This window comes from Artemia sp. Qi Xiang Cuo, chromosome 12 (genome assembly GCF_049724085.1).
Source record: "Artemia sp. Qi Xiang Cuo chromosome 12, ASM4972408v1, whole genome shotgun sequence".
Classification (NCBI taxonomy): domain Eukaryota; kingdom Metazoa; phylum Arthropoda; class Branchiopoda; order Anostraca; family Artemiidae; genus Artemia; species Artemia sp. Qi Xiang Cuo.
The window spans coordinates 54,317,302-54,342,770 of NC_142805.1; the positions used below are offsets into that span (position 1 = coordinate 54,317,302).

Below are 25,469 nucleotides of genomic sequence, written 5' to 3' on the forward strand. Positions count from 1 at the left end.
AAAATGGTGGGCGTGAGAGGGGCGTTAGTCACTCTCTAATCACTTTCAACTATTAAAACAGGCACTACCACTTTCAATTTCCAACTGAATGAGCCCTTTGGAAGTTTCTACGCTTTCAAGAAAAACCTTATATGCCCCCAGGGCATAACTTAAAACCCTGGCCCTGAGGGCTGTGAGGAGGGGGGGGGATTGTCATCCTTAAAGACCCAATGTCCAAAACTTTCAACTACGTTGAATAAAATGGCTATCTAAAATATTGATTGGATGTGTTTGGGGAAAAGATGGGTATGAGAGAGGGTTTAGTTGCCCTCAAATCACTTTCGACTATTAAAAAGGGCACTAGCCCTTTGAATTTCCAAACGAATGAGCCCTTTTTGAAGTTTCTGCGACAAAGATTTCAATAAAAACCTTATATGCCCCCAGGGCATAACTTATAACCCTTGTCCTGAAGACTGTTGGGGGAGTGTCCTGCTCAAAGGTATAATTTCCCGAACTTAGAACTGCGTGGAACAAAACGGGTATCTCAAAAATCTTTATTGGATGTGTCTGAGGAAACGGTGGGCGCGGAAGGGGTGTTAGTTGCTTTACAATCACTTTAGACTATTAAAAAGGGCACAAACCATTTCAATTTCCAATCGAATGAGCCCTTTTTGAAGTTTCTACGACAGCACGTGATATAAAAACCTTATATGCCCCCTGGGCATAATTTAGAAACCCTTTCCCTGAGGGCTGTGGGGGGAGGGGTTGTCATCCTCTACTACCTAATTTCCAGAACTTAAAACTACGTTGAATAAAATGGCTATCTGAAAGTTTTGATTAGATGTGTTTGGGGAAAAGGTGGGCGTGAGAGGCAGGTTAGTTGCCCTCAAATCACTTTTGACTATTAAAAAGGGCACTAGCCCTTTGAATTTCCAATCCAATGAGCCTCTTTTGAAATTTCTACGACAACGTTTTCTATAAAAAAAAAACCTTATATGCCCCCAAGTTATAACTTACGACCCTTGCCCTAAGGGCTGTAGGGGACTGTCCTTCTCAAAAACATAATTTCTATCGGGAAATCAACTACGCTGAACAAAATGGCTATCTCAAAATTTTGATTGGATTTGTTTCGGAAAATAGTGGGCGTGGAAGAGTCGCCTTCCAATCACTTTCGACTATTAAAAAGGGCACAACCCACTCCAATTTCCAATTGAATGAACCCTTTTCGAAGTTTCTACGACAACTTCTTCAATACGAAGTGCCCTGCTCTAAAGGAAAATAATAATAATAAATTGTGCCAACATCGTTCTTATATGCCCCCAGGGCATAACTTAAAACCCTTGCCCGGAGGGTTGTGGGGGAGTGTCCTCATCTTTACTTCGTCCCCGTTTCTTGTCTCGTTCTTGAGTGTCCCCGTTCTTTACTTAGGCAGCGCGCGCGCTGCCTATGGTTTATACAAAACTTTCTATATAAACCTTATATGCCTCCAGGGCATAACTTACAACCCTTGCACTGAGGGCTCTAAGGGGGTTATAATCCTAAAGACCTAATTTGCAGAACATTCAACTACGTTGAACAAAATGGATATTTCAAAATTTTGATTGGATGTGTTTTGGAAAATGGTGGGCGTGAGAGGGGTGTTAGTCGCTATCCAATCAATTTCAACTATTAAAAAAGGGCCCTTTCAATTTCCAATTGAATAAGCCCTTTTGTAGTTTCTACGACAATACTTTCAATAAAAACTTTATATTTATAAATCAAACTGTAAATGATACATTGTGCCGACATCGTTCTTATATGAGCCAAGGGCAAGAGCCTTTGCACTGAGGACTCTGAGGGGGATATCATCCTAAAAGACCAAATTTCCAGAACTTTCAATTACGTTGAAAAAAATGGATATCTCAAAATCTTGATTGGATGTGTTTAGGAAAATGGTGGGCGTGAGGGGCGTTAGTTACTATCCAATCACTTTCAGCTATTAAAAAAGGCACTAGCCCTTTCAATTTTCAATTGAATGAGCCCTTTTGAAGTTTCTACGCTTTCAATAAAAACCTTATATGCCCCCAGGCCATAACTTACAACCCTTGCTCTGAGGGTTGTGGGGGGAGGGGTTTTCATCTTTAGAGAAATAATTTCAAAAACTTTCAACTACGTTGAATAAAATGGCTATCTAAAAATTTTGATTGGATGTGTTTGGGGAGAGGTGGGCGTGAGAGGGGGGTTAGTTGCCCTCAAATTACTTTCGACTATTAAAAAGGGTACTATCGAATTTCAAAATGAATTGAATTTCAAATCGAAATGAGCCCTTTTTCAAGTTTCTACGACAAAGATTTCAACAAAAACGTTATATGCCCCCAGGGGATAACTTATATCCCTTGCCCTGACGGTTGTGGGGGAGTGTCCTCCTCAAAAACATATTTTCTATCTTGAAATCAACTACGCTGAACAAAATGGCTATCCCAAAATTTTTATTGGATGTGTTTGGGGGAATGATTGGGCGTGGGGGGGGGGCTATTTGCCCTACAATCACTTTTGACTATTAAAAAGGGAACTAGCCCTTTGAATTTCCAATCAAATGAGCTTGTTTTGAAGTTTCTACGACAACGCCTTGTATAAAAAACTTATATGCCCCCAGGGCATAACTTAAAACCCTTGCCCTGAGGGCTATGGGGGAGTGTCCTCCTCAAAAATATATTTTCTATCTGGAAATCAACTACGCTGGACAAAATAGCTATCTCAAAAATTTTTTTGGATGTGTTTGGGGGAATTATGAGCGGGGGGGGGGGCTAGTTGCCCTCTAATCACTTTCGACTATTAAAAAGGACACTAACCCTTTGAATTTCCAATCAAATGAGCCTTTTTTAAAGTTTCTACGAAAACACTTTCTATAAAAACCTTATATGCCCACAGGGCATAGCTTACAACCCTTGCCCTGAGGGGTGTGGGGGAGTGTCCTCCTCAAAAACATATTTTCTATCTAGAAATCAACTACGCTGAACAAAATTGCTATACCAAAATTTTGATTGGATGTGTTTGGGGGAATGATGGGCGTGGGGGGGGGGGCTAGTTGCCCTCCAATCACTTTCGGCTATTGAAAAGGGCTCAAAAACATATTTTCTATCTGGAAATCAGCTACGCTGAGCAAAATGGCCATCTCAAAATTTTGATTTATGATGCCCTCAAGGCATAACTTAAAACCCCTGCCCCGAGGGTTGTTGGGGAGTGTCCTCCTCGAGAACATATTTACTATCTGGAAATCAATTACGCTGAACAAAATGGCTATCTCTATATTTTGATTGGATGTATTTGCGAGAATGATGGGCGTGAGGGGGGGCTAGTTGCCGTCCAATCACTTTCGACTATTGAAAAGGGCACTAGCCACTCTAATTTCCAATCGAATGTGCCCTTTTCGAAGTTTTTACGACAACTCCTTCGATACGAAGTGCCCGGGTATGGAGGAAAAAAAAATAATAATACATTATGCCCACATCGTTCTTTAATTAGGCAGCGCGGCTCGCGCTGCCTACGATTAAAAAACAGAGAAAGTTTTTTGAACTGAAAGTAAGCAGCAACATTAAAACTTAAAACGAACAGAAATAATTACGCATATGAGGTAGTTCGCCCCCTCGTCAATACCTCGCTCTTTACGCTGAAGTTCGAATTTTGTTCCAATTCTTTAAGATTGACCCCTGAATCACAAAGGCCGTTTAATTAGAATAAATAGATCTTTTGAAAGTACAAAAAAAAACTTTAGCCTAAAGAGCGAGGTATTGACGGGGGGGCTAGCCCTCTCAAATACGTAATAATTTCGGTTCGTTTGAAGCTTTAATATTGTTCCTTAGTCTTAGTTGAAAAAACTTGTTTTTTTTGTTGTTTAATTTCTGATCGTTTTAAAATAATGCTGGGAAATCCAGCGCCCCCTTCATGGAAAATTCCCTTCCCCCATTAAAAATTCTTTCATGGAAAGACCCTCTCATGTAACCCCCTCCCGCGACCTCCCGCGCCAGAAAAAATATCCCTGAAAACGTCTGATATACTTCCCAATAACAAATACTATATGTAAACAATGGGCAAAGCTCATAACTTGCAGCCCTTCCCCCGGGGACAGTGGAGGATTAAATCATTCTCAAAGATCTAGTTACTATATTTTCCGACCATGTTTAATAGAATGGCTATCTCAAAATTTTGAATCAGTGACTTTGGGAAAAAATGGCGTCGGAGGGAACCTAGTTGCCCTCCAATTTTTTTGTCACTTAAAAAGGGCTCTAGAACTTTTAATTTCAGTTCAAATCAGCCCTTTCCCGATATTCTAGGACCACTGGATCGATACGATCACCCCTGGAAAAAAAATAAATAAACACGCATCCGTGATCTTTCTTCTGGCAAAAAATACAAAATTCCACGTTTTTGTAGATAGGAGCTTGAAACCTCTATAGTAGGTTTTCTTATACGCTGAATCTGATGGTGGGATTTTCATTAAGATTCTATGACTTTTGGGGGTTGTTTCCCCTTTTTTCGAAAATAAGGCAAATGTCTCAGGCTTGTAACATTTGATAGGTAAGACTAAACTTATATATGTGAAATATGTGAAACTTATATATTTAAAATCAGCATAAAAATCCGATTCGTTTCATGCATCTATTCGTGTAAAAATCCCGTTTTTTAGAGTTTCGGTTACTTTTGAGCCGGCTCTCTCCTTACCTGGAGAGACCAGTTTGACACAAATCTAACGATTTTGCTGGGTAAAGGTTGGGCTTCCCCTCTTCCATGAACAAACAAAATTCAGGGCCATACTTTCAACTAGAGCAAAAATATGTATTCTGCAGCTTTTTCGTATAAATCAAATAGCAAGGAGATTAAATCGCAGAAGATTAGCATGGAATTCCATTCTTTATACAAATGAAAGTGAGAAGAGCAGGAAAATCTCCAAAAATCGAGTGTTTTTTTTACTTAGACCATGAACAAAAATGGCAAGACTATTTTCGCGTAATACGAAAAGGGAGTATAAGAGACGAATCATCAGGGAAAAAAGACCAAACCAGAGTTTTCACCAGGATTCCAAATTCCAGAACCACTGAATGGGTATCCATCAGAATGCCACACTGAGAGCTACAGCGACTGAAACAGCCCCGAATCTCCACCTATTCCCGATCAGAGACATTTTTGGATTTTCCTAAACCAAACTTGGTCTAGAATTTACAAATTCTCCAAAATATATAGATCTGAAGGAAATCTAAGTTGCATCAGCAGGAAAACCCGTCAAAAGACACTTAACTAATATAACAAATGGACACAATTAGCACTCACTCTCAACAATGTTTTCCACATGCGCAGCTTTGGGTTCGTTAATAATTTCGAGATCGTCTGGACTCGTCGATAAAACATAAAAAAAATGGTCATTAAAAACAAACATCTAGAGATATCCTTCCTGGTCAAATGGTTAGCACTCAGGATCCGCAATAAAAAAATTTGCTGGTTCAGGTCTGTGGGGTGGATTTCGTTTGGTTTGGGGCGAGGGGTAGTGGTATTTCCCTTTAAAACAAGCCGAATGTCTAACCAGCTTCAAGTAGGTACTCGAAGGAATCTAGGAGAAAACGGGAAGTGGCGGATAAGTTGCCCCTTACCACGCTTAGCATTCCCAGCCGAGGACAGAGCGTCAGGAGATTGAAGCTTGCGTTACGCGGTACTCATTGTTTTTTTTTATATCCAGACAAATGGGTTTCTACCGCCCTATTGAGTCATTGCCTGATATGGCAGGTGACACTTTTTGTGTTCTCACATACTTATAATGTTACATACTACAACTACTACTACGAACAACTGACTGCAGCACCAAGTCACCCTGGAGACTCCAGACCAATACAGCTGCACATACTCCTCCTCCATCCCAACCTATTAAAAAGTTCCCCTCTTTACAATATCCCAAGAAAATCAATTTCCCTTCAATCCTTTCTCACTGTCACTTCCTACCCCATTCAGAGGCGATGATTTTCCATTTTTCATTTTGGCCAAATGAAAAGAACATTTTTCATTTAGCCTAAAAGAACAATCTGTCATCCTTCATTCGCAAAACATTTCCTAACCATCTCAATCGTTCTCTCATTATAGCTCGAGAAAGTGGGATGGAGCCATATTTTTGGTAGAGCTTGCGGTTTGGAATACAGCCAGTCAAACATGTACCCAAAACAATACTTATACAACCCCCCAGGGAAAAAAAAAATCAAAATTTCATCCTACGCCTTGCAAAGCGCCCATGTTTCAGTCATACTTGCCTACTATCATCATTGTGGCTTCTAATATCCTTATCTTCCTTCGCGGACTTATCTTCCTATTCTACGAAGCTTTTTTCAACTGTGTAAAAAACACCCTGAGCCTTGGCTATTCTACTTTTAACATCTTCATTGCATCTACTACGAGTATCTTTACTAATAATTACACCCAGGTAAGTAAAGCTATACTTGATCAAACTTCTCGTTACCCGACCTCACCTCTTCATTTTTTCGTAGTCAAAGCGACTTACTCTTCTTACCATTAATATTTACGGGTATTTTTGCATCTTGAGCTTTAAAACCATCAAAAATTATTAATTTTGCTAAAATTTTCTTCCAAAACGCTCAAATCATCGGCATGATCTAAGTCTGGGAGATATTTACCTTCATACTTGATTGCACTCCTGACTAGAAACGAAAACAGCTGCTAATCTCCTTCCCTACCCTACTCGCAGAAATTCTTTTCAGTTACATAGCACTAATCACTCTTATGTATATATCTAGTACACGATAGAAGGATATGACCTTCACTAAAGCTTATCTATAGTCTGAATCAAACTAATGTTAGAAACTACAAAACTGGTGACTTTAGTCAAAATTTGGTCGGCGCATCCTCTCCCCTTTTAAAATTACACTGTTCTTCTCTTACAATTTTATCTACAGTATCTCTAAGTCTTAGAAGTATCATCATACTGAATAATTTGTTTCCTAAAGAAACCAAGCTAATACCTCTATAATTACCACACTCACTCTTATCACCTTTCTTATAGAAGGGTGCAATTAAAATTTTCCTAAAATCGCTAGGGCTTCCCCTTTTTCAAAAAAAAACCTTTTCATAATCTTCAGCAAATTATCTGTAACATCACAACCGCCATTTTTCGAAAACTCATTTACCACGCTATCAGAACCTTAGGCCTTAATTATTTTTAATTCTTTTAGTACTGTCTCTAACTCTTCCTTCACTTCAAAATTGTCACAGACTTCTTCGTTCTTTTCTCTATCATTTCCAGGAACTTTATCATTTTTATCAATTTCCCGAAATTTTCTGCCCATACCTCTTTAACACTACCTCCTTATCACTAATTGAGGCCCCTTTCCTACCTCTAACAGGGACAGGTCCAGATTGGCTACTCCCTCTTATTTTTTACTATTATGTTCTTACTATTAATACAACATTTTACTATTATGCTGTCTGGCTGCATTTACAGATGTACAGCAATTTTGTTCATGGCATCCACTCCAAACTCAATTAATTCATATTTTAATGTTTTCTCTACTTTCCTTGTATTCCACTGATTTACATATGATCTATCACTCGAATAATTCTAGTAATTCTCCTTCCTCTTTTCTCCCTCCTTTCTATTAACCATAAATCGTTTTCACTAATATTCCTAGCTGTGTTTTTAACATTCTTCCTTAAGGCACCATCTCCTACTTCACAAACTAATTCCATTCTTCTTCTTCTTTTTGTTATTTGAATTAGTATGGAGAACGCTTTCACATACGGTTAATTTCATCAGTGAAATCAAATTTCGAGCCTTGCAGTGTGTTGATGCAGATGAGTTCGAACTCTAGGTCCCCTACAACTAAGCTGAGATCAAACCCACTGCACCAGGAGCTCATCCAGGATTTTTGTTTGGGGGGAGGGGGTTACTAATTTTTTTTTTTTTTGGGGGGGGGGGGTTACATAAAAAAAACTCAAAAAACGTATACAAAATTTGTTTATATCCATTTTTGTTACGTTTTTACGAGTCAGACAAACGTTTCGGGGGGGGGGGGTCAAACTGGGTAACCCCTCCCCCCTGGATACGGCCTTGCACTGCACCCCTGCAGGATACGAACTATTTTACTAAAATTATTCCATTCATCGTCTATATTATCATATTTTACATTTTCCAGTTTCTTATTAAACTGTTACTGAAAACTTTCTCCTAATTTTTTTCCCTGGAGGCTATCGACGTCATAGGTTCCCCAAATATAGTTACTCTTCCTAAATTTTAGCCTAGAATTACTCAAAATGTTACTTAGAAGGTGATCTTTACTTTTAACATCAACACCAGCATTTCTATTACCCTAGCCGTTTTGCGCTAAAAAATATTCTTTCGCCCCTGCCAGTCTTCGATTTACTATAGCATAATCATGCTAAAAGCTACAAGTAATTCTACTTAGGGTCAGGGTACCCGCCTCATGTGGCAAAGGAAAGAGATGAACAAAGGATTTTAACCCCAAATAAACCAAAAAAGCTCAAACCCTGCCCTGGTGTGTCCCCCAAAAAAGGAAAGTGCAACCGAATACTGGCAATAATCAACCACCAATGACTGTTTTTTTACTGTTTTTTACTTTTGACATTCATGGGATGAAAAATGATGCAGAAAAAAACTAGGAAAACGCCACTATAAATGCCATGCTTCAGCGGCTGCAGTGAACAGTTTCTGTGTGAACATCTTTACGAGTTTCCTGCATTCACTATCCGTGAGCCGTTTTGCGCTAAAAAAAAATCCAATCAGTGGGAACCAAGTATTACCTTTGCGGGTACGAATTTCGTCGTTGCCCACACGGTCTCTCTAACTGATCCTTAGGATCCAGTGAAGGCGATATGAAGGGTGATAATCAACCAAAGACTGTTTTTTACTTTTGACATTCAAGGGTTGAAAAATGATGCAGAAAAAAACTAGGAAAATACCACTATGAGGACTGGCAGCACTAGCTTCAAGTACCAAAAGAAAAACAAAAAGCGGATACTTTCAAAAAAGAAAGCCGGGCTTTTAACCACAAATAAATGAGAGGAAGTTCTGGCGTCAAAAACACAGACAGAAGTTCAACCCTGGAATGAGGATGTCAAACAACATACAAAGAAAAGACAAGAACTGAAGCCTACTGAAGCCTACAATTCATCCTATCTAGGACTGAAGATACTGACTTTCTTGTCAGAAAAAGAAAAAAGAAGAGCAGAAGGCAGAGATGAGCAACTAAGATTGGTCGGGGCGGGGTAATGATAAATGCTGAATATTAAGGACTTAAGTTCCTATCTTTTTTATTAATTGAGCCCGCTTTAAATATTTAAAAACTCTCCTTACGCTTTTAATCATTAAATATACGTATAATTCATGTTTCTAAAGAATCCCCTCCTTCTCAAGGCATGTATATTTTAATCGTACTGGTATTGAATTTATCTTATCCGTCTCCGTTACCGGGTATAATGGTATCTCTAGACATTTTCCAGGAAGGAGGGGGGGGGTAGTGTGCAAAAATGTTTCCCAGAAGAAAACTTAAACGAGTATTTTTGTTGCCATAAAGGGGGAAAAATTCAAAATAATGCAAATCATACACTTGTGTGTATGATTTAGTTTCTTGGGCGAGGGGGTACGAACGCCGGGCATTTCTCTTTCAAAAACGGCTCCAAATAGACTAATCAGAATTTTAGGAATGGAAAGGGATATACAGAATTTTGAAGTAGAATGCACCCAAGCTGACGAAGAGGGTGGTATCGTGCCATAACCCCTCACCCCTTCTCTTTAGCTGAATCTGTCATTGGTTCTATGAATGTCATACATTTTTATCACACTTCTTACTCTAAAGAAAAATCTGAAAACAGCTCGGACATGTTAAATGACAATGAGGCACACTACACATTGCTTTCATACAAGACAATCAACCTGAAACTTAGAAGAAAACCTATAAAATCTCAGCTCATGCGCTATCTGGTTAGTGTTTAGCTTGGCCTAATTAAAGAAAAAAGTCAAACAAAAACTAGGCATGATAGAAACAAACTGATCCAATTTTTTAAGTCAACGAACAAGAATGCATCGAAAATTCGTCTAAACTGCAAATTTTTGTTATAATCAAATTACGTGGGTATTGAGCTGTCGTGTAAGTACTTGAATTTTTTTTTCAAGAATATTTAAAAATACATTTAGCTAGGCCTAATTAAAGAAAAAATCAAACAAAAACTATGGATAATAGAAAAAAACTGATCTAATTTTTGCAGTCAACGAACAAGAAGGGATCAAAAAACTCGTCTTATTCTTGCTTATTTTTGAACAGTAAATTGTTGTTTTTGAAAAGATCTGGAGCATTACATTGCTCCGAAAAAGCATTCACAATTAACAAGAATGTCAGGGAAAATTTACGGAATGGTGATGGGACATCAGCCCGTATGACTTTGTGATAAGCCCTAATCTCACTCCTCTCTATCTAGACAATTTTTATGGTTTACAAGCATATTTGACGATTAAGAGACACGAGCTCAATCAATTGCAACGGCAAAAAGTAAAATTTACCTTGTAGAAAAAATTGACAGGGGCATTCAAGAAGAATATAGAACTTTAAAGCTACTTCGAAATTTAGTAGAATAACATAAGAAATAATTTTAAACGAAATATCTATATTTAACAAAATTTCTGAAAAGAGAGTAATAAGAAAAATTCCATCAAATAAATTAAAAATTCCAAAATTCCATATGAATAATTTCTTTAGTGTCTAAAGTTACAACATCAGTCTAAATTCTGCAACAAAAGAATCTACTTTTCGTGTTCCATCAAAGATTCGAAATTCATTAAGTCTAAATGCCTAACCGTTTACCTAACTGCCTAATGCAGGCTTGTTTTGGAATCTTATCTTTGAAATAGGAACGCACTTGTAAAAGAAAAGAGTTCAGAAACCAGACTTATTCTTGATTTAAAAAAAATCAAATTTTCTTCTGATTATCTGATAATCAAAATCTCGCCCAATATCATAGTCAAAATCTGACATTCTGAAAGCCCTTGTATAAGAGGAGCCTAGATCAACCATGGTAACGGTGAGGTCAACTATGAAATAGTCGGCTATATGGTAATGGTTTATGAATGACTCATCCTAAATGATTATTCAAATCACATGAAATTAATTAATAGCTGAGAAAAATAAATAATTTAATTTAAAATGAATCGTTCACTAAAAATCGAATCTATATCCACAAAATCCGTATTGATATGTGGATATTAATAGACATCTTATTTTATATGTTTGTTTCACTTATACATGGATAGGGTCCATGGAAACTGTTTAACCATATTAAATGGCAGAACTATTGAGAATTTGCAAAATTTTGTCAAAGATTTTACTTTAGAGTTTACATGTTTATTGTACAGAAAACAATTTATTAGTTTTCTGTCCAGATTTCAATACGAAAAAAAGAATTCTTTTAACTAGTTCTTTTGAAGGGGATAAGAAGCGACAATTTTCATTTTACAGTTTATAGTGCATTGCCTTAATAAAGCCGATTCAGATATATAATTTCTGTATACCCAAAATTAGTCCAGGGAAAAACGAAAGCTTCTGTTGTTTCTTTTTTAAATGTACCAAAAATAAGTGCAGTAACTAGACGCATCGTGCAGAAAATATAATTTTTATCAGAAGTAAAAAGCCAAAAAGAAAAAAAAACAGTTTTGTTGGTAAACACATTTTTTTTTTCATTTATTTAATAACAATTATTGAAAAAAAACTTAACTTGAACACATCCCCACAGCATGCCACAGCATGATATGGAGGAGGGATGACCAAAAAAAAAAAAAAAAAAAAAAACTAAAAAAAAAATTTAACATAAACCTCAGAAGGGGTTTAAAAAAAAAAAACAACTACAACTTCATATACCCTGGTACCACTCACTTAACACTCCACATTCAACTCCTTCTTCAACACCTCAATAAAAATAAAACACTACATTTAATGATTTTGTACCAATTTTATCTATCAACTATGCATCCTATACTATTAATTATTAAAATCATATTTAGAAAAACAATTCATTATTCAACAGCCTTTTAAATTCACTTAAATTACTACTTTTAATATTATCATTTAACGAATTCCATAGCTGAGACCCACTAAAAATAAGAGAAACCCCTAACCTAGACGTAACAAAATTATTAACATAAATTTTGTTCACTGACCTTGTGCCATGGGAATGTACTTCATTAACTTGCGTGAATGCAGTTAGAAAAGAAGCGGACTTACCACTGACGCAATTATACATAAAAACACCAGTATAAGTCACGGAGAGCAGCCGCTGGGAGTATTTTCAACCTAACATAAGCCTCTCGGCACGGTTCAGAAGGACTTAAATTAGCAAGTATTTTAATAGCAACATTTTGCAAAACTCGGACAGAACGAAGGATTGAGTTCCCAACCATAGTTCCCAACCATATTGAACTACACTACAAAATATAGAGGTGAATTAAACTAAAATATAACAAATGGATTATTTCCTTCGGAAAACAATCTTTAAGTTTACAAATTATAACAACATTTTTTGGTCACATATTTTAAACTTTCACAATATGATCTTTAAATGAGAGTGATTCATCAACAATAATACCAAGGTATCTAACACTTGGAGTCCTCCATATTGCAATGCCCCCAGCTTCAAATGAAGGTATCCATGGATAACAATTACCGGACCTTCCAAAAACAGTAAAATTTGACTTATTATAATTAATAGCCATCTTATTGCACCTCAGCCAGAGAGATATCTTTCGAATAGTGTTAAACAATACAGTAACCCACAATTCAGTCGTTTTTGCACACATAATCGGAGCTGTGTCGTCAGCAAACATCAGGAGAGAAACATTAGTCTCTTTATTGGTAAAGTCTGAAACCTTATTCACAAGTAGCCGAAGAGAAGAAGAAAGATCATTAACATAGTGGTATGTTAATACTACTATGTTAATGTATATTGGTATGATGTAATAATAAATATTGGTATGATGAATCATCTGAAATTTGTTCTGCCGTTTTTTGCCCTGAAATCTCTTTATCATTCTCTAGTGCATTCATATATAAATTACTGTCCCATTATTTTTTTGAATACTTTTAAAACTCATACTCTTCCTCTTCAAAGGCAACAAAATAAAGCTCTGGATTTATTGAAAAATTGCCTGCCTAGCCTGTTTTCTTACCCTGATAAATCGTCAACAAAAAGTATGAATCAAATTTCAAATATTCTTCCACTGGATCTTTTCTCTTCTTTCCATTCTGTTCTTTATATGACTAAACACGTTCAAGGTCTTTTGCCTGAGTATTTTTATTTGCATAATAATTTTTTTCAGGATGATAATCAGGTTTTGCATGCATATTGGACCCATGGCAGTTTTGTAGTCCGTCAGGCTTTAATAAAATCTGAAAAGTCCCGTTTTTCACCACGGCATAGTATTATATATAATTGGAATAAATTTCATAGTTTTATAGATTTGAATAATTCATTGGTTAATAATAAAATTAGATTAATGAATCATTTAATCAGTAATTATTAATTTGATTTATTTTCTGGGGTGGATCCTCCTCATTTCATTTTATTTATTTGGTTACTTTGATTTTTTGCGGATTTTGTTTGTTGTTACCGTACGGAGAGTTGAAGAGCAATCTTTTTATGCCGGTATCTGGAGAAAGTATTTGTTATTTACTTTTGAGTGTATATAAACCCACACACGAGTTATTCTCACTGTGGGTAATTAATTTGATAGTTTTGTCAAAAAATTTTTTATTGATTAATAAAGAACTTGAACTTGATATATCAAAAATAATAAAGGGCCTAAAATAGACCCTTGGGGTATATCACATCTAATTAGCAATAGTTGAGAAATGGAGCCAGATATTTTTATTCTTTGTAAACGACCAGAAAGGAAACTAATTAACAAATTGAGAAATCTTCCATAAACTCCATACCTTCGTAACTTTATAATAGATATATTACCAGTTAGGTAGCCTTCAAGAGTCATAACCAAGAAAAAGGACCACACCCAGGATTTTTTTAAGAGGGGGGGGGGCACAAGGAATTTCATTGGGTTGGGAGGTTAAGACAGGGGAATTGACATCCCTAAATATAGGGGGACGAGGGTAAAAATGTGTTTTTCAAGATCTAATTGGGCAGTTTTGTTGTTTTCAATTTTTGTCAGTAAAACTACTAAAAAAAGAGTCATTGTAATTGAAAATATCCCAATAAAGATATTTTTAAACTATAAAAGACACCCGGGGTGGGAGGATAGATGCCACTCTGTCCAAACTTGCAAACCCCATTTACCCCACATAGTACACTCACCCCACCCCTAGATACAACCCTGCTAAGAGTTAATCAATAGTCACCTCTCCACTGAGCCAAGATGCGTAATCCGACACCATGTAACTTGCTAAATTCGCCAATTCTTCGGGTTCGCCCATCCTACCAACTGGAAGAGTTTTGTATAATTCATCCTTGAACCTAAAATAAAGCTAAATGTGAGAATGAATATTAGCATTTGAACTTTGGCTTCTAAAGTAAATAAGAAAATTTAACAATACACAGCTTTGAAAGTTCTGAAAGTCCTATATCGGGAGTTTCCTCAATCGCTTCCCTCTCCAAAGGGCACTGAACCTTAGAGAACTTACAAAATGAACTTTCACAAATAAATGTAAAGCAAACATAAGGAGCAAGGAAAATGTTCTGAATCTTTTAATTTTGCAAAGGATTTAACGAATTTGAAAAAAAAAAATGCGTCTTAAACAGGGGGAAAAAAAATACTATTATGACTCAAAATCTACTGAACTCATTAGAATTGTGCTTTTGGAACATTTAGTCAAAGAAAACAGGTACAAACCAAAACTAAGGAAAGACATAACTTTTTCAATGTTAAGAAAGGTAATAGACCTATCTTCTATGCAATTTTCTAAATCTAAGAAATAGGAAAATAGTGGATACAGGAGTTAGACAACACTTCACAAAGAACAGAGGGGTCTAGAAGGGTTGCTAGGTCCCCTCCCCCTTCATAAACGGGCCTAGAAAAAGAGCGGGAAGAGTGAAAAAGAGAAGGAAAGGTATTCATTTTACCAACTCTGGAGAGAAAAAAAACAATATCAATCTGTGCTTTGGCACTTAGGTCCTATATATTTGTCCCCCTTTGTGCAAACCGCTTTGTCTTCATTCTCGTGAAGGTATTACCACCTATTAATTCACTTTAAGCGCTTTAATTATTGCCATCACATCGACCCATTAAAGGAACGTGATAATTTAACAAATAACCGATTTTATTAATGACCACCAACAGGGCCAAGCCATAATTGACTTGTCTAGCCAGACCAAGCCACTACTGACTTATTTATAGAGGGCCAAACTACGACCGATCATCCTAAAATCGCATCCTTACGTCACACACCGATCTTTGTTTTCTAAGACCTACTTTCCAGATGGATCCAATCGTGAAAAAGCCCCTTCAGTTTCGATGGGTCCCGGAGCAATGCAGTTCATTCGAATTCCGTATCTTCCCCATTCCGAAGAGAGAGATTTAGTCATCGCTTCCACGCCAGCTTTAGCAGAGGCAGATGGACATACGAAACCAGAACCATGAGTTGTATACGGTGTCGTAATGCATAGAAATACACCACCTGAAATGAGAAATAATAATTATATCTCGACGGTAAATAGCAGTCAGTTGAACTGTCCAGATTAATTAGTCGAAAAATTATTTTATTCACCTTTTTACCTGCAGTAATAAGGGATTATTAAACGCCGACTGCTAAGCACTTCGAGCGAGAATGCTAGGCTCAATTTTGAAAAGGAACGCATGCAGAGGGCTTCATACCCTCCCAGAAGTTCCAAATCTAGACGTTTTCGCAAGAATTTCTTACATTTATCACATTGATTGGCCTGTTCTCTTAGTTTGCAATCAAAAGCACGAAAATAAGACCCGAGGAAAGCTCATATTGCAATCAAAATAGGCAAAAAGAAAACTTCAAAATTTGATGGAAATTAATTTTCTCATACTGTTTTCGAAGAGCTTCACTCTCACACAGTTTAGCCTACACTTCTCAACTTTTTTGCAATATAGACCAAACACGCATGCAGAGGGCTTCATACCCTCCAAGAACTTCCAAATCTGGACGTTTTCCCAAGAATTTCTTACATTTTTCATATTGATTGGCCTGTTCTCTTAGTTTGCAGACCTTTCCAACCAAATATATTAATACTGGAATATCAGATGCTTGGTCATTAAGACCGAAAACAGTTTCCCATAAACAGTTTAAGGTAGAAAAAAGTGTTCTTACCTCGCAATGGCATCGATTCACCAAAATGTTGGGGGAGGACAAATGTAGTCTTTAAAATATAGAGGGGGAGGGAGTTTATCATTTTTTTAATTTCTTCGATATAAATACGAAAAAGGCAATTTTTTTCAATGAAACTATCCCAAAAACGATATTTTTCAAAATATAGGGGAGGGGGAATTAAAACTAGCTAGAGGGCACATCTCCCTTGCACCCCCTCCCTAAAGACACTATTGCCATTTCGCATCAAATGTCTTCCTTTTCTTTCTTAGAAACTCATGGACGACGGCGGTTCGCCAGTACCACTGGAATACTTCAACCTAACCCAGAAAATGATATTTGCGAAAAATTTAACGCCCAGATAAGACAATAAAAATTATTTCAGTATAATTTTATTATAGCTTTCCCAAAAACTTGATTCCCAAAAAGTTTCATGTTCATAAATAGGATCCCACTGGATCTCAGCATTGAAAATTTAATACAACGCTCATATTTTCATATCAACCTGTATGTATATATTTATTTTCTTTATCAGACAAAGTAAAAACAAAAGATTCGGGCAAATTACTTTTGCGGGTTAGAAACTATTCTATTATTGAAAGCTGGCAACCACAATCCAATTTCTCATCTAGAGAGAATAAAAGCTAATTTATTTTCTGAATCTGAGAAATCACATCGTTATACTGAAATTACCATATTTGCTATGAGTAATCAGTATCCGGACGGAGGAGAGAAACAATCTTTTAGCATTTGTACTTTAAGGGCCGACAAAATATGTAATATAGTCCATTACAGCAAGTTCTTTGGACCAAATGTGGTCATTCTGTTACGTTATTTCATCATACTCGTTCGCGCTAAATCCCGTCGAAACTAGCACGCTTATCACGCATGATTAAGAATATAAAAAAAGAGAGGTCTTGTAGCCATTTCATTTCCAACCAGCCTTGAATGGTGACTAGGCCTTGGCCCAAACATAATAAATAGTGATTAAAAAAGAACAGCTTTATCCTAAGTCATTAATTAAACCCCTGTGAATCCACTAAAAAGGAAAATCAGCCCTCCCCAAGAGAATATTCGGCTGAACTCACATCACAGCTGAGACGTTCATGGAACAGTGATGCATGATCCATGAATCGATGTTACTACTTTGAACTTGATTTTGTTTTAGATATTCCTTACCATCCTTAAATTTTATAGCCTTCTTGTAAATGTTTTATCTCTTTTTTTCGAATTCTCTTCAACCAGAGGGTAAATAGTTTGCTATTGTAATACCTGTGACTGTGCATCATTGAGCAATTTCAGTTGCCGTTCTGTTCACATAGGATTTTCAGATCACCCAATGGCAAAATATTCCAAGTTGAAAAAGCGTGGTTGAAATGAAAAAGAAGGGCATTTCTTGCTCGAATTCTTTCAGAAACAGAACCACACTTTTGTTTCCCTTTCACCTTCTTTGGTAAATAATTTAATTGATCAGGATAGGCATAATCAGCTTCTCATATCAGCCAATCAGCCAAATCATCAGCCAAATCAGCATAATCAGCCAAATCCTTTGCAATACATATATGCACCTTCCATCATACTCATTCAACTGCGATAATAATTGTGCATTCATTTTAAGTTGCTCCTTTTATTTTATTATTTGAAAAAAACTACGTTTTCTAAAAAGTTAAAGAGGCTGACTTACAAGGTCGAACCTTAAAACGTACAGGGATTAGGAGGCAAAGTTTGGGGGCTGCCGCCCCCCAAACTCCCCGCTTTCGCAGCCTTTAAATAAAAAAAAAAGTTTTTTAAACTGAAAGTAAGGAGCGACATTAAATCTTAAAACGAAAAGAAATTATTCCGTATATGAAAGAGGCTGTGCCCTCCTCAACGCGTCGCTCTTTACGCTAAAGTTTTTATTGTTTAAAAAAAGAGTTGTGAGAAAGTCAAACTTTAGCGTAAAGAGCGAGGCGTTGAGGAGGGCACAGCCTCTTTCATATACGGAATAATTTCTTTTCGTTTTAAGATTTAATGTCGCTCCTTACTTTCAGTCTAAAAAACTTTTTTTTATTTAAAGGCTGCGAAAGCGGGAGTTTGGGGGCGGCAGCCCCAACTGTGCCTCTAATCCCTGTACGTTTTAGGTTCGACCTTGTAACTCAGCCTCTTTAACTCTTTAGAAAACGTAGTTTTTTTCAAATATTTTCTGCACGTTTTTGTACAGTTTATTACTTATTATTGCTTGACTAGCTGTTAGATGATTGTGTATTATTCTTTTCTTTCTCGACAGGGTGTTTTAAGGGTCGACCTTGTAACTCAGCCTTTTTAACTCTTTAGAAAACATAATTTTTTTCAAATAATTTAAAAAAGAAACTGAGTTTTTTTTTTAAATTTAAATTCAGTATATAAAAAATTTTACCTTACGGTGAATCGAACCCGAGTTTTCCGCCTGACAGCCAGGACTCTCACCGCTACACTAAAGAGACATAATTGAAAATTTTTTTTTAGTAACGTGTTGAATCTTTTTGACGCAAGCAAAACTTGATATTTGGTTTTTGGAAAACAGGGAAGGAGTGATCAGATTGAGCTGAAATTTCTAGGATAAGCTCCCAGGCCCCAGGAAAGCTAATCCTCTAAATTTCAGCCCGATCAGACAACGTTAAAGGGGGTTGTGGTGGAAAAAATTAACATGGGCTAATATAGGAAAACAAGGTTTTTCGTAACTGTAAATTCGGGGGATAATTTTTTCGGTCTGAAAATATCAAAAGGCCCTAACAGGTCAAATTCTGCTTCGAATGAGTCCTCATTCAACCGGATCCGTGGCCAACGGGGGCCTGTCGGTATTGCTAATAAAAAAAAAGAGAAAGGAAGTTTAAGTGGCTATATCTGGTTTTTGTAAAACAGAGAAGGAGTTATCTGATTGAGTTTCGAGGATAATCTCCCAGGCCTTCGTAAAGCTTAACCTCTAAATTTCAGACTAATCGGACAATGTTAAAGGGGGGCTGTGGTGGGAGGGTCCAAACTTCCGGCCCAGTTTACCCCATGAAGATAAAGTCGGAGGAGGATGAAATTTTGCAAGTTTCTTAGTTTGGGCTTGGGCTACAAAATGCGATTACCGCCGTCTCTCTGCGACCTCTAGGACCTGAAATCGCTTAACATTGTGGTGGGTCGCCTCTTTATAGAGGCACAAGTGTGCCTCCTTGATAACCCTTGGTTCTTTTTTGTAACCCTTGACAATACTCATAGAACCATCAAAAACTGCCTGCTTTGCCCTTACACGTTAGAAGGATGCAAAAAGTCAAGTGATATCTAATTGCATGGGCAACAATAAAGCTTAAATTCTAGTGGCGAGAAATATACCACGATGAACGTTAGGAACACATCAATGAATTATACAAGCTTAAACTAATATGACACAATCACTTTGTATATTCGATCAACATAGATCTTCTTAAAAAAAAACTGTTTTAGAGCATCTTTGACAGGATTACGCTATATTTTTATGAACGAATACAAAGATAATTACAATTTCTATATTAGTATTTATTTGGTACTCTTCTCAAATACAGGACACACGAAAGAAAGACCGCATTGAAATCTCAAAGCCGGTATTGATAAACAGGTTTCCGCTGCATAGTGAGATATTGCTCAGTTCGTGACAAAGATTTAAGCGTTAGTTTTTTGGGGTTTAGGGGGACTAAAAGGTAGCTAGGTTAGGCTAGATTAGGTTACGCATTTGATATATGCATGCTTCACCCCACCCCACCCCCCTAATTTGCAAATATACAGCCCAAACTTGTTCCTAAACTATTATATTTTCATCCTATTTTGTTTTATTTCATTAGCATTAACCAAACTTCACTTCTCGCATGTGTCCTGTATTTGAGAAGAGTATCATTTATTTTAAAATATCTAAAAGCTACCAGTTTCCTCTTTGATCATTCGTTTTCCAATTTCCATGGTAACAAATGCAGTCCCATTTAAGACGATATCAATTACTGTTTTCCAGGCGTTAGCAGAAAGACGTTCTGTAGGAGATATAAAATTTCCAGCAGCATTATTGATGACAATATTGGGTAAGCCAAATTTGGATACACACATGTCAACAGCATTCTTTACTGCTTCAGGATCACGAATATCAACTTGAACAGGGAATACTTCGTTCCCGGTAACAGATGAGATTTCTTTGGCTGTTTCTTCTAAAATTGGCAGCTTTCTATAAAGAAAGCGATAGCAGTTATTATTGACGAGTCAGCTTAAACAAGCAGATTAAGAAAAAAAAATGTAAGAACAAGCTTCATCTTCCTTCCCTATTTCTTTTTTAATGTTTGTCACAAAACAGTTAGAAACATATTTTCTAGTGTTTGTCACTTCCTCTTCACACTTATTAATTACTGAAAAAAAAAATTAAACCACTTGAGCAATTCTGTGGAAACTAGAAATGCCCTAATATATTTTACAACTAAATGTTAAAATTGACATTTGAAACTGGTAGTTTTCTATAAGGAAAGCAACAGCAGCTATTGTTGATGAGTCAGCGCAAACAATCCTTTCCTATTTCTTGTTTAGTGTTTGTCACAAAGTAGTTAGAAACATATTTTCTAGTGTTTGTCACTTCCTCTTTACTCTTATTAATTACCACGCAAAAAAAAAAAAAAAAAAAAACCGAGGCACTTGGGCAATTCTGTGGGAGCTAGAATTACCTTATATATATTTTGAAATTAACGTAAAAAGTTGCATTTGAAACTGACAGCTTTCTAAAAGGAAAGCAACAGCATTTATTATTGATGAGTCAGCGCAAATAATAAGATTAGCAAAAAAAAAAAAAAAAAAAAAAAAAATATTGACACGAGCTTCATCTTCCTTTCCTATTTATTTTTATTTCTTGTCATATAACACTTGAAAACACATTTTCTATCGTTTTTTAACACTTGAAAACACATTTTCTATCGTTTTTTAACACTTGAAACAAATTTTCTATCGTGTTTTAACACTTGAAAACACATTTTCTATCGTTTTTTAACACTTGAAAACACATTTTCTATCGTTGTTTAACACTTGAAAACACATTTTCTATCGTTTTTAACACTTGAAAACACATTTTCTATCGTTTTTTAACACTTGAAAACACATTTTCTATAGTTTTTTGCCTTCTCTTCACTCTTATAGATTATAAAAAAAAAATCAAACTGAGGCGTTACAGCAGTTCTGTGGAAGCTAGGAACAGGGCCGTCATGTATGGGGGGGGGGAGGAGGACCCCCCCACAATATTTTCAGCCATTCGGTAAAAAAAAAATAGTCGGTAAAATCATTTATTACCGACGCCGCCAAAAATTTTTGTTCCGTTAAATATTGAAAATACTGTTCCGTTTGTTCCGAAAATACTGACATGTGATCTACAGAAATCTCGGACTTGGTCGGTAAACGACCAATTTGTCGGTAAACCGACCAATTGGTCGGTAAACGGCACCATCCGTGATTTTACGGATGGTGCCACAATTTTCCGTTTGGTTAAGTGAAGAGCATGAATATACTGACATGACATATACCGAAATTTTTATCTCGGTTGGTAAATACAGTGGTTTTGCCGACTCGTGCAGTGATTTTATGGTTGGTGCCACAGTTTTCCATTCGCTTAAAGAACATGAATATATGGATATGACATCTAATGAAATCTTAAACTAGGTTGGTGAATGTAGCGGTTTCACCGACTTCTGTCGTGGGTTTACGGATGGAGCCAAATTTTTTTATTCGGTTAAATAAAGAACATAAAAAATATTATTTGATGTGTACCAAAACTTCGATCTCGGTTGATAAATCTAGCCTTTATACCAACTCGTGCAGTGATTTTACGAACGGTGCCACTATTCTCTATTCGGTTAAATAAAAAACATGAAAATAATGACATGATGTCTACCAAAATCTCAATCTTGGTTGGTTAATGGAACAGTTTTACCAACACATGTTCTGATTTTATGGATGGCGCCACGATTTTTCATTCGGTTAAATGAAGAACATATAACATAGTAAAGCTGATCGTGTAGAATTTGTTCATAGATAGCGTTGCTCTTTCAGAAAAAAAATAACATAAGTCCAAAGTCTTGCTCAAATAATTCAATCAAAGATCAAGGATTCCAATTCCAAATTCTTTGCTGCATCTTAGTGCTGAAACAAACTAACCAGCAAAGCAGGAAATGTGGTTCAATAACCAATGACGATTTAACTTAAACACCGTCCTGGACGTGCGCCTGCTCGTTATTCAGAAGGATTTGCTAATTCTGGAGCCAACCTGCTGGATGACTGGAAATCATGCTATGCCAAGGAGCTCTGCAGTGTCATTAGAGCCTTAGTGACTGGCTTGGATGTCGCAATCTATGACAACTCATCTTTTCTGGGGCCAGCGTACCAAAGTTTACTGGGCAAATTGGATGACAGCTATGAAAGCCTTTCCGAACTCAAGAAGATATTTCCTGGAAAAGGCTTAGATCCTGCGAATTCTAACATTTTTTGGCCGGGACTGAGGTTGAAAGGAACAAACTCATAAATCACACCACCTTTGAGGGACTATTCCGTGAAACTAACGCTGTCAAATCGATATTCGACTCTCTATTCAGTTTAAAGGTGGTTTGCAACAGCACCACCAACTATGGCCACAGCAGAAAGAAGTTTTTAGAAACTGAATCTGGTCATGACATGTTTACCCACAATGATGGACGATGACCGTTTGGATCACCTTGTCATGATGTGCTGCAAGACTGACGTTACAGACGAGCTGAAACTCGACGAATTACTGAAGGTCTAGCTGTCTTCCAAACCAAGACATTTGAATTTTTAACTGAAGGCATATAGTTGTATTTTCTTTTTTTGTTTAATCTGTGTATTTTAATTTAAATTTGCCAATTTTTCACTTCTGAAATCTTTTTGTACATAAATCATGTTATCACTTTTTTCCGAATATATTGCTCCATTCTTCACCATGTCGCTGTTCATACGCTTCTTCTGGAAAAAAGGAACTAAGCAGCTATTCTTCCTCAGATTTTATGATTCTTTGGGCTGAATTGCAATCCCAAGTTTCGAATTAGAAATGGGCATTATGTTGATTAGTGGTGAAAACAGTTGGTATAAATGATCAGCCAGTTGTTAAAATCAATTATCCCCCACCAAACATTTTGGCTAGTAACGCCCCTGGCTAGGAATACTCTGTATATTTTTGAACTTAGTGTAAAAAGTTAAATTTGAAACTGACAGCTTTCTATAAGGAAAGCAACAGCAGCTATTGGTTATGAGTCAGTGCAAATGATCAGATTAGCAACAAAAGCATAGGCTTCATCTTCCTTTCTTATTTCTGTTCTAAGCGCTTGTCAGTAGACACCAAGAAACACATTTCTAGTGTTTGTTGCTTCTTCTCCGCACTAAGTCATTGCCACAAAAACATGAATTGAGGGACTTTGGCAGTTCTGTGGCAGCTAGAAAAATCGTATATTTTTGTGAGCTTAACATAAAAAGTTACACGAAAATCTCCTGAAGAATTAAATGGCTCTTTTTGAACAAGTTAAGTCCTGTTTTTTAGCAAAAAAAAAAAAACTGTAAAATAATTTTGCACAAACAATAAGTAATAAAAAAACAATTGACCATCATTTTTTTTTATTCAGCATAAAAACTTATATTAGAAACAAAATGAAAACTTCTTAAGGCAAAACCTAAGTTACCCACTCTTACTTGCTATTTCTGCTAATACAATTTTTGGAACCAAATTTTCAACCAGTGCTTTATATATATATATATATATATATATATATATATATATATATATATATATATATATATATATATATACCAAGACATTATTTCTTGCATATACATAAATTATGTCATAAATTTTATATAAGCACAGAAAAAGTCCTCTATCCATGGAAAAACTATTGGTTTTATTCCCATCTCAAATTTCTATAGTTTTGCAATAGTCTTGAATAAAGTGCACAAAAGTGCTAACCTGCTTCCGATTGCCACCTTTGCCCCAAGTTTACTCAACACTGTTGCCATAGCTTTGCCTAATCCAGTTCCGCCACCTGTGATAAAAGCCACTTTACCAGAGAAAGACTTTTCAGGAAGCATTGGAGTAGTGTTTGCTGGAAAATATTTTGCCTGTGGTTTATTCGAGTTGCTAACCATAGCTGAAGAAGCAAGACTTTGTGCTGGATATGAAATCTAGAAGAAAAGAATGATGATCAGCATATTGAAATAAAATAAGGTAAAGATTACGGCATTGGACTTTACAGCCCCTACCGACGGTTATGATCTCCATTTCGTGGCCCTTCAACTGGAAAGTGCGATGGGGGGTTGGGCCCAGCCATCCTGTGCTTTTGCACACTCTTCCTGTTTACCTTCCCAAGATTTCTCCAGGTATCCAATTAGAACTTGGTTGACTCTGGCTGAGCTTACAGAGTCCCACCACTGACCCCAGTTCCAAAGCAAATAATCAGCAATACCAGGATTTGAACCCCTGTCCGCATGGACAAAGGATAAATAAGAAATAAAAACTTAAGATTTTGCACAAAGATGGGATTACTCTCCCATCCTGCTGACTGAGCTGCAAACATGTTTGTTTGCAAAATCATCAACATAATTGTTTGATGATTTTGAACAATTAGGATTCCTCATTATCTTTATATATTTTGTATATCCTTGCAAAAGCTACAGAGACTCTAAAACAGAACTTTAATTTCAACATATATATCAACTGCATTTACTCTTTATCTTGATTTGGAATATACAAAATTCCTTAATATTGAATTATGTATCAAGTTGTTAGCACAATAAAAATTGAACATATTTAGGAAAAGGGGGAAACACACCCAGAATTTTATGATTTTTCCCAAGAAAGATGGCCACAAACGGATGTTCTTTTATTTCAATTGGGGACAATATCAAATCAGTGATTGCAGATCACTGGTAGAGGGCTTATCCCAAAGAGAATTGAATTTTATAGATTACACAACAGCAAAATAGTATTCTGCCATTTAGGGCTGCAGACAAATAACAGCAAGAATAGAGTCACAATACACAGGAGTTTGTTTAGATATCCAATTGGCTGAGAATTACTAACATGCCATTTAAATAGCATTCCAGCTTCACATGCCACACCGGAATATGGTAACACATTTATCTCTAACAATAATTGCCCTACCACTTAAG

The 25,469-nt window shown here is 36.4% G+C and overlaps 1 protein-coding gene across 1 annotated transcript in view; it reads right to left on the bottom strand.

The window, feature by feature from the left end:
- The window catches only part of LOC148946283 (2,4-dienoyl-CoA reductase [(3E)-enoyl-CoA-producing], mitochondrial-like), a 40,020-nt gene that overhangs the window by 6,436 nt on the left and 8,115 nt on the right, over nucleotides 1-25,469 (bottom strand). The window contains exons 2-5 of the mRNA XM_089097912.1: nucleotides 24,268-24,482; nucleotides 20,198-20,490; nucleotides 15,437-15,641; nucleotides 14,367-14,481 (exon numbers count right to left, since the gene is read on the bottom strand). Of these exons, the coding sequence (XP_088954038.1) occupies nucleotides 14,367-14,481; nucleotides 15,437-15,641; nucleotides 20,198-20,490; nucleotides 24,268-24,482 (828 nt within the window). The remainder of the gene's footprint in view (nucleotides 1-14,366; nucleotides 14,482-15,436; nucleotides 15,642-20,197; nucleotides 20,491-24,267; nucleotides 24,483-25,469) is intronic.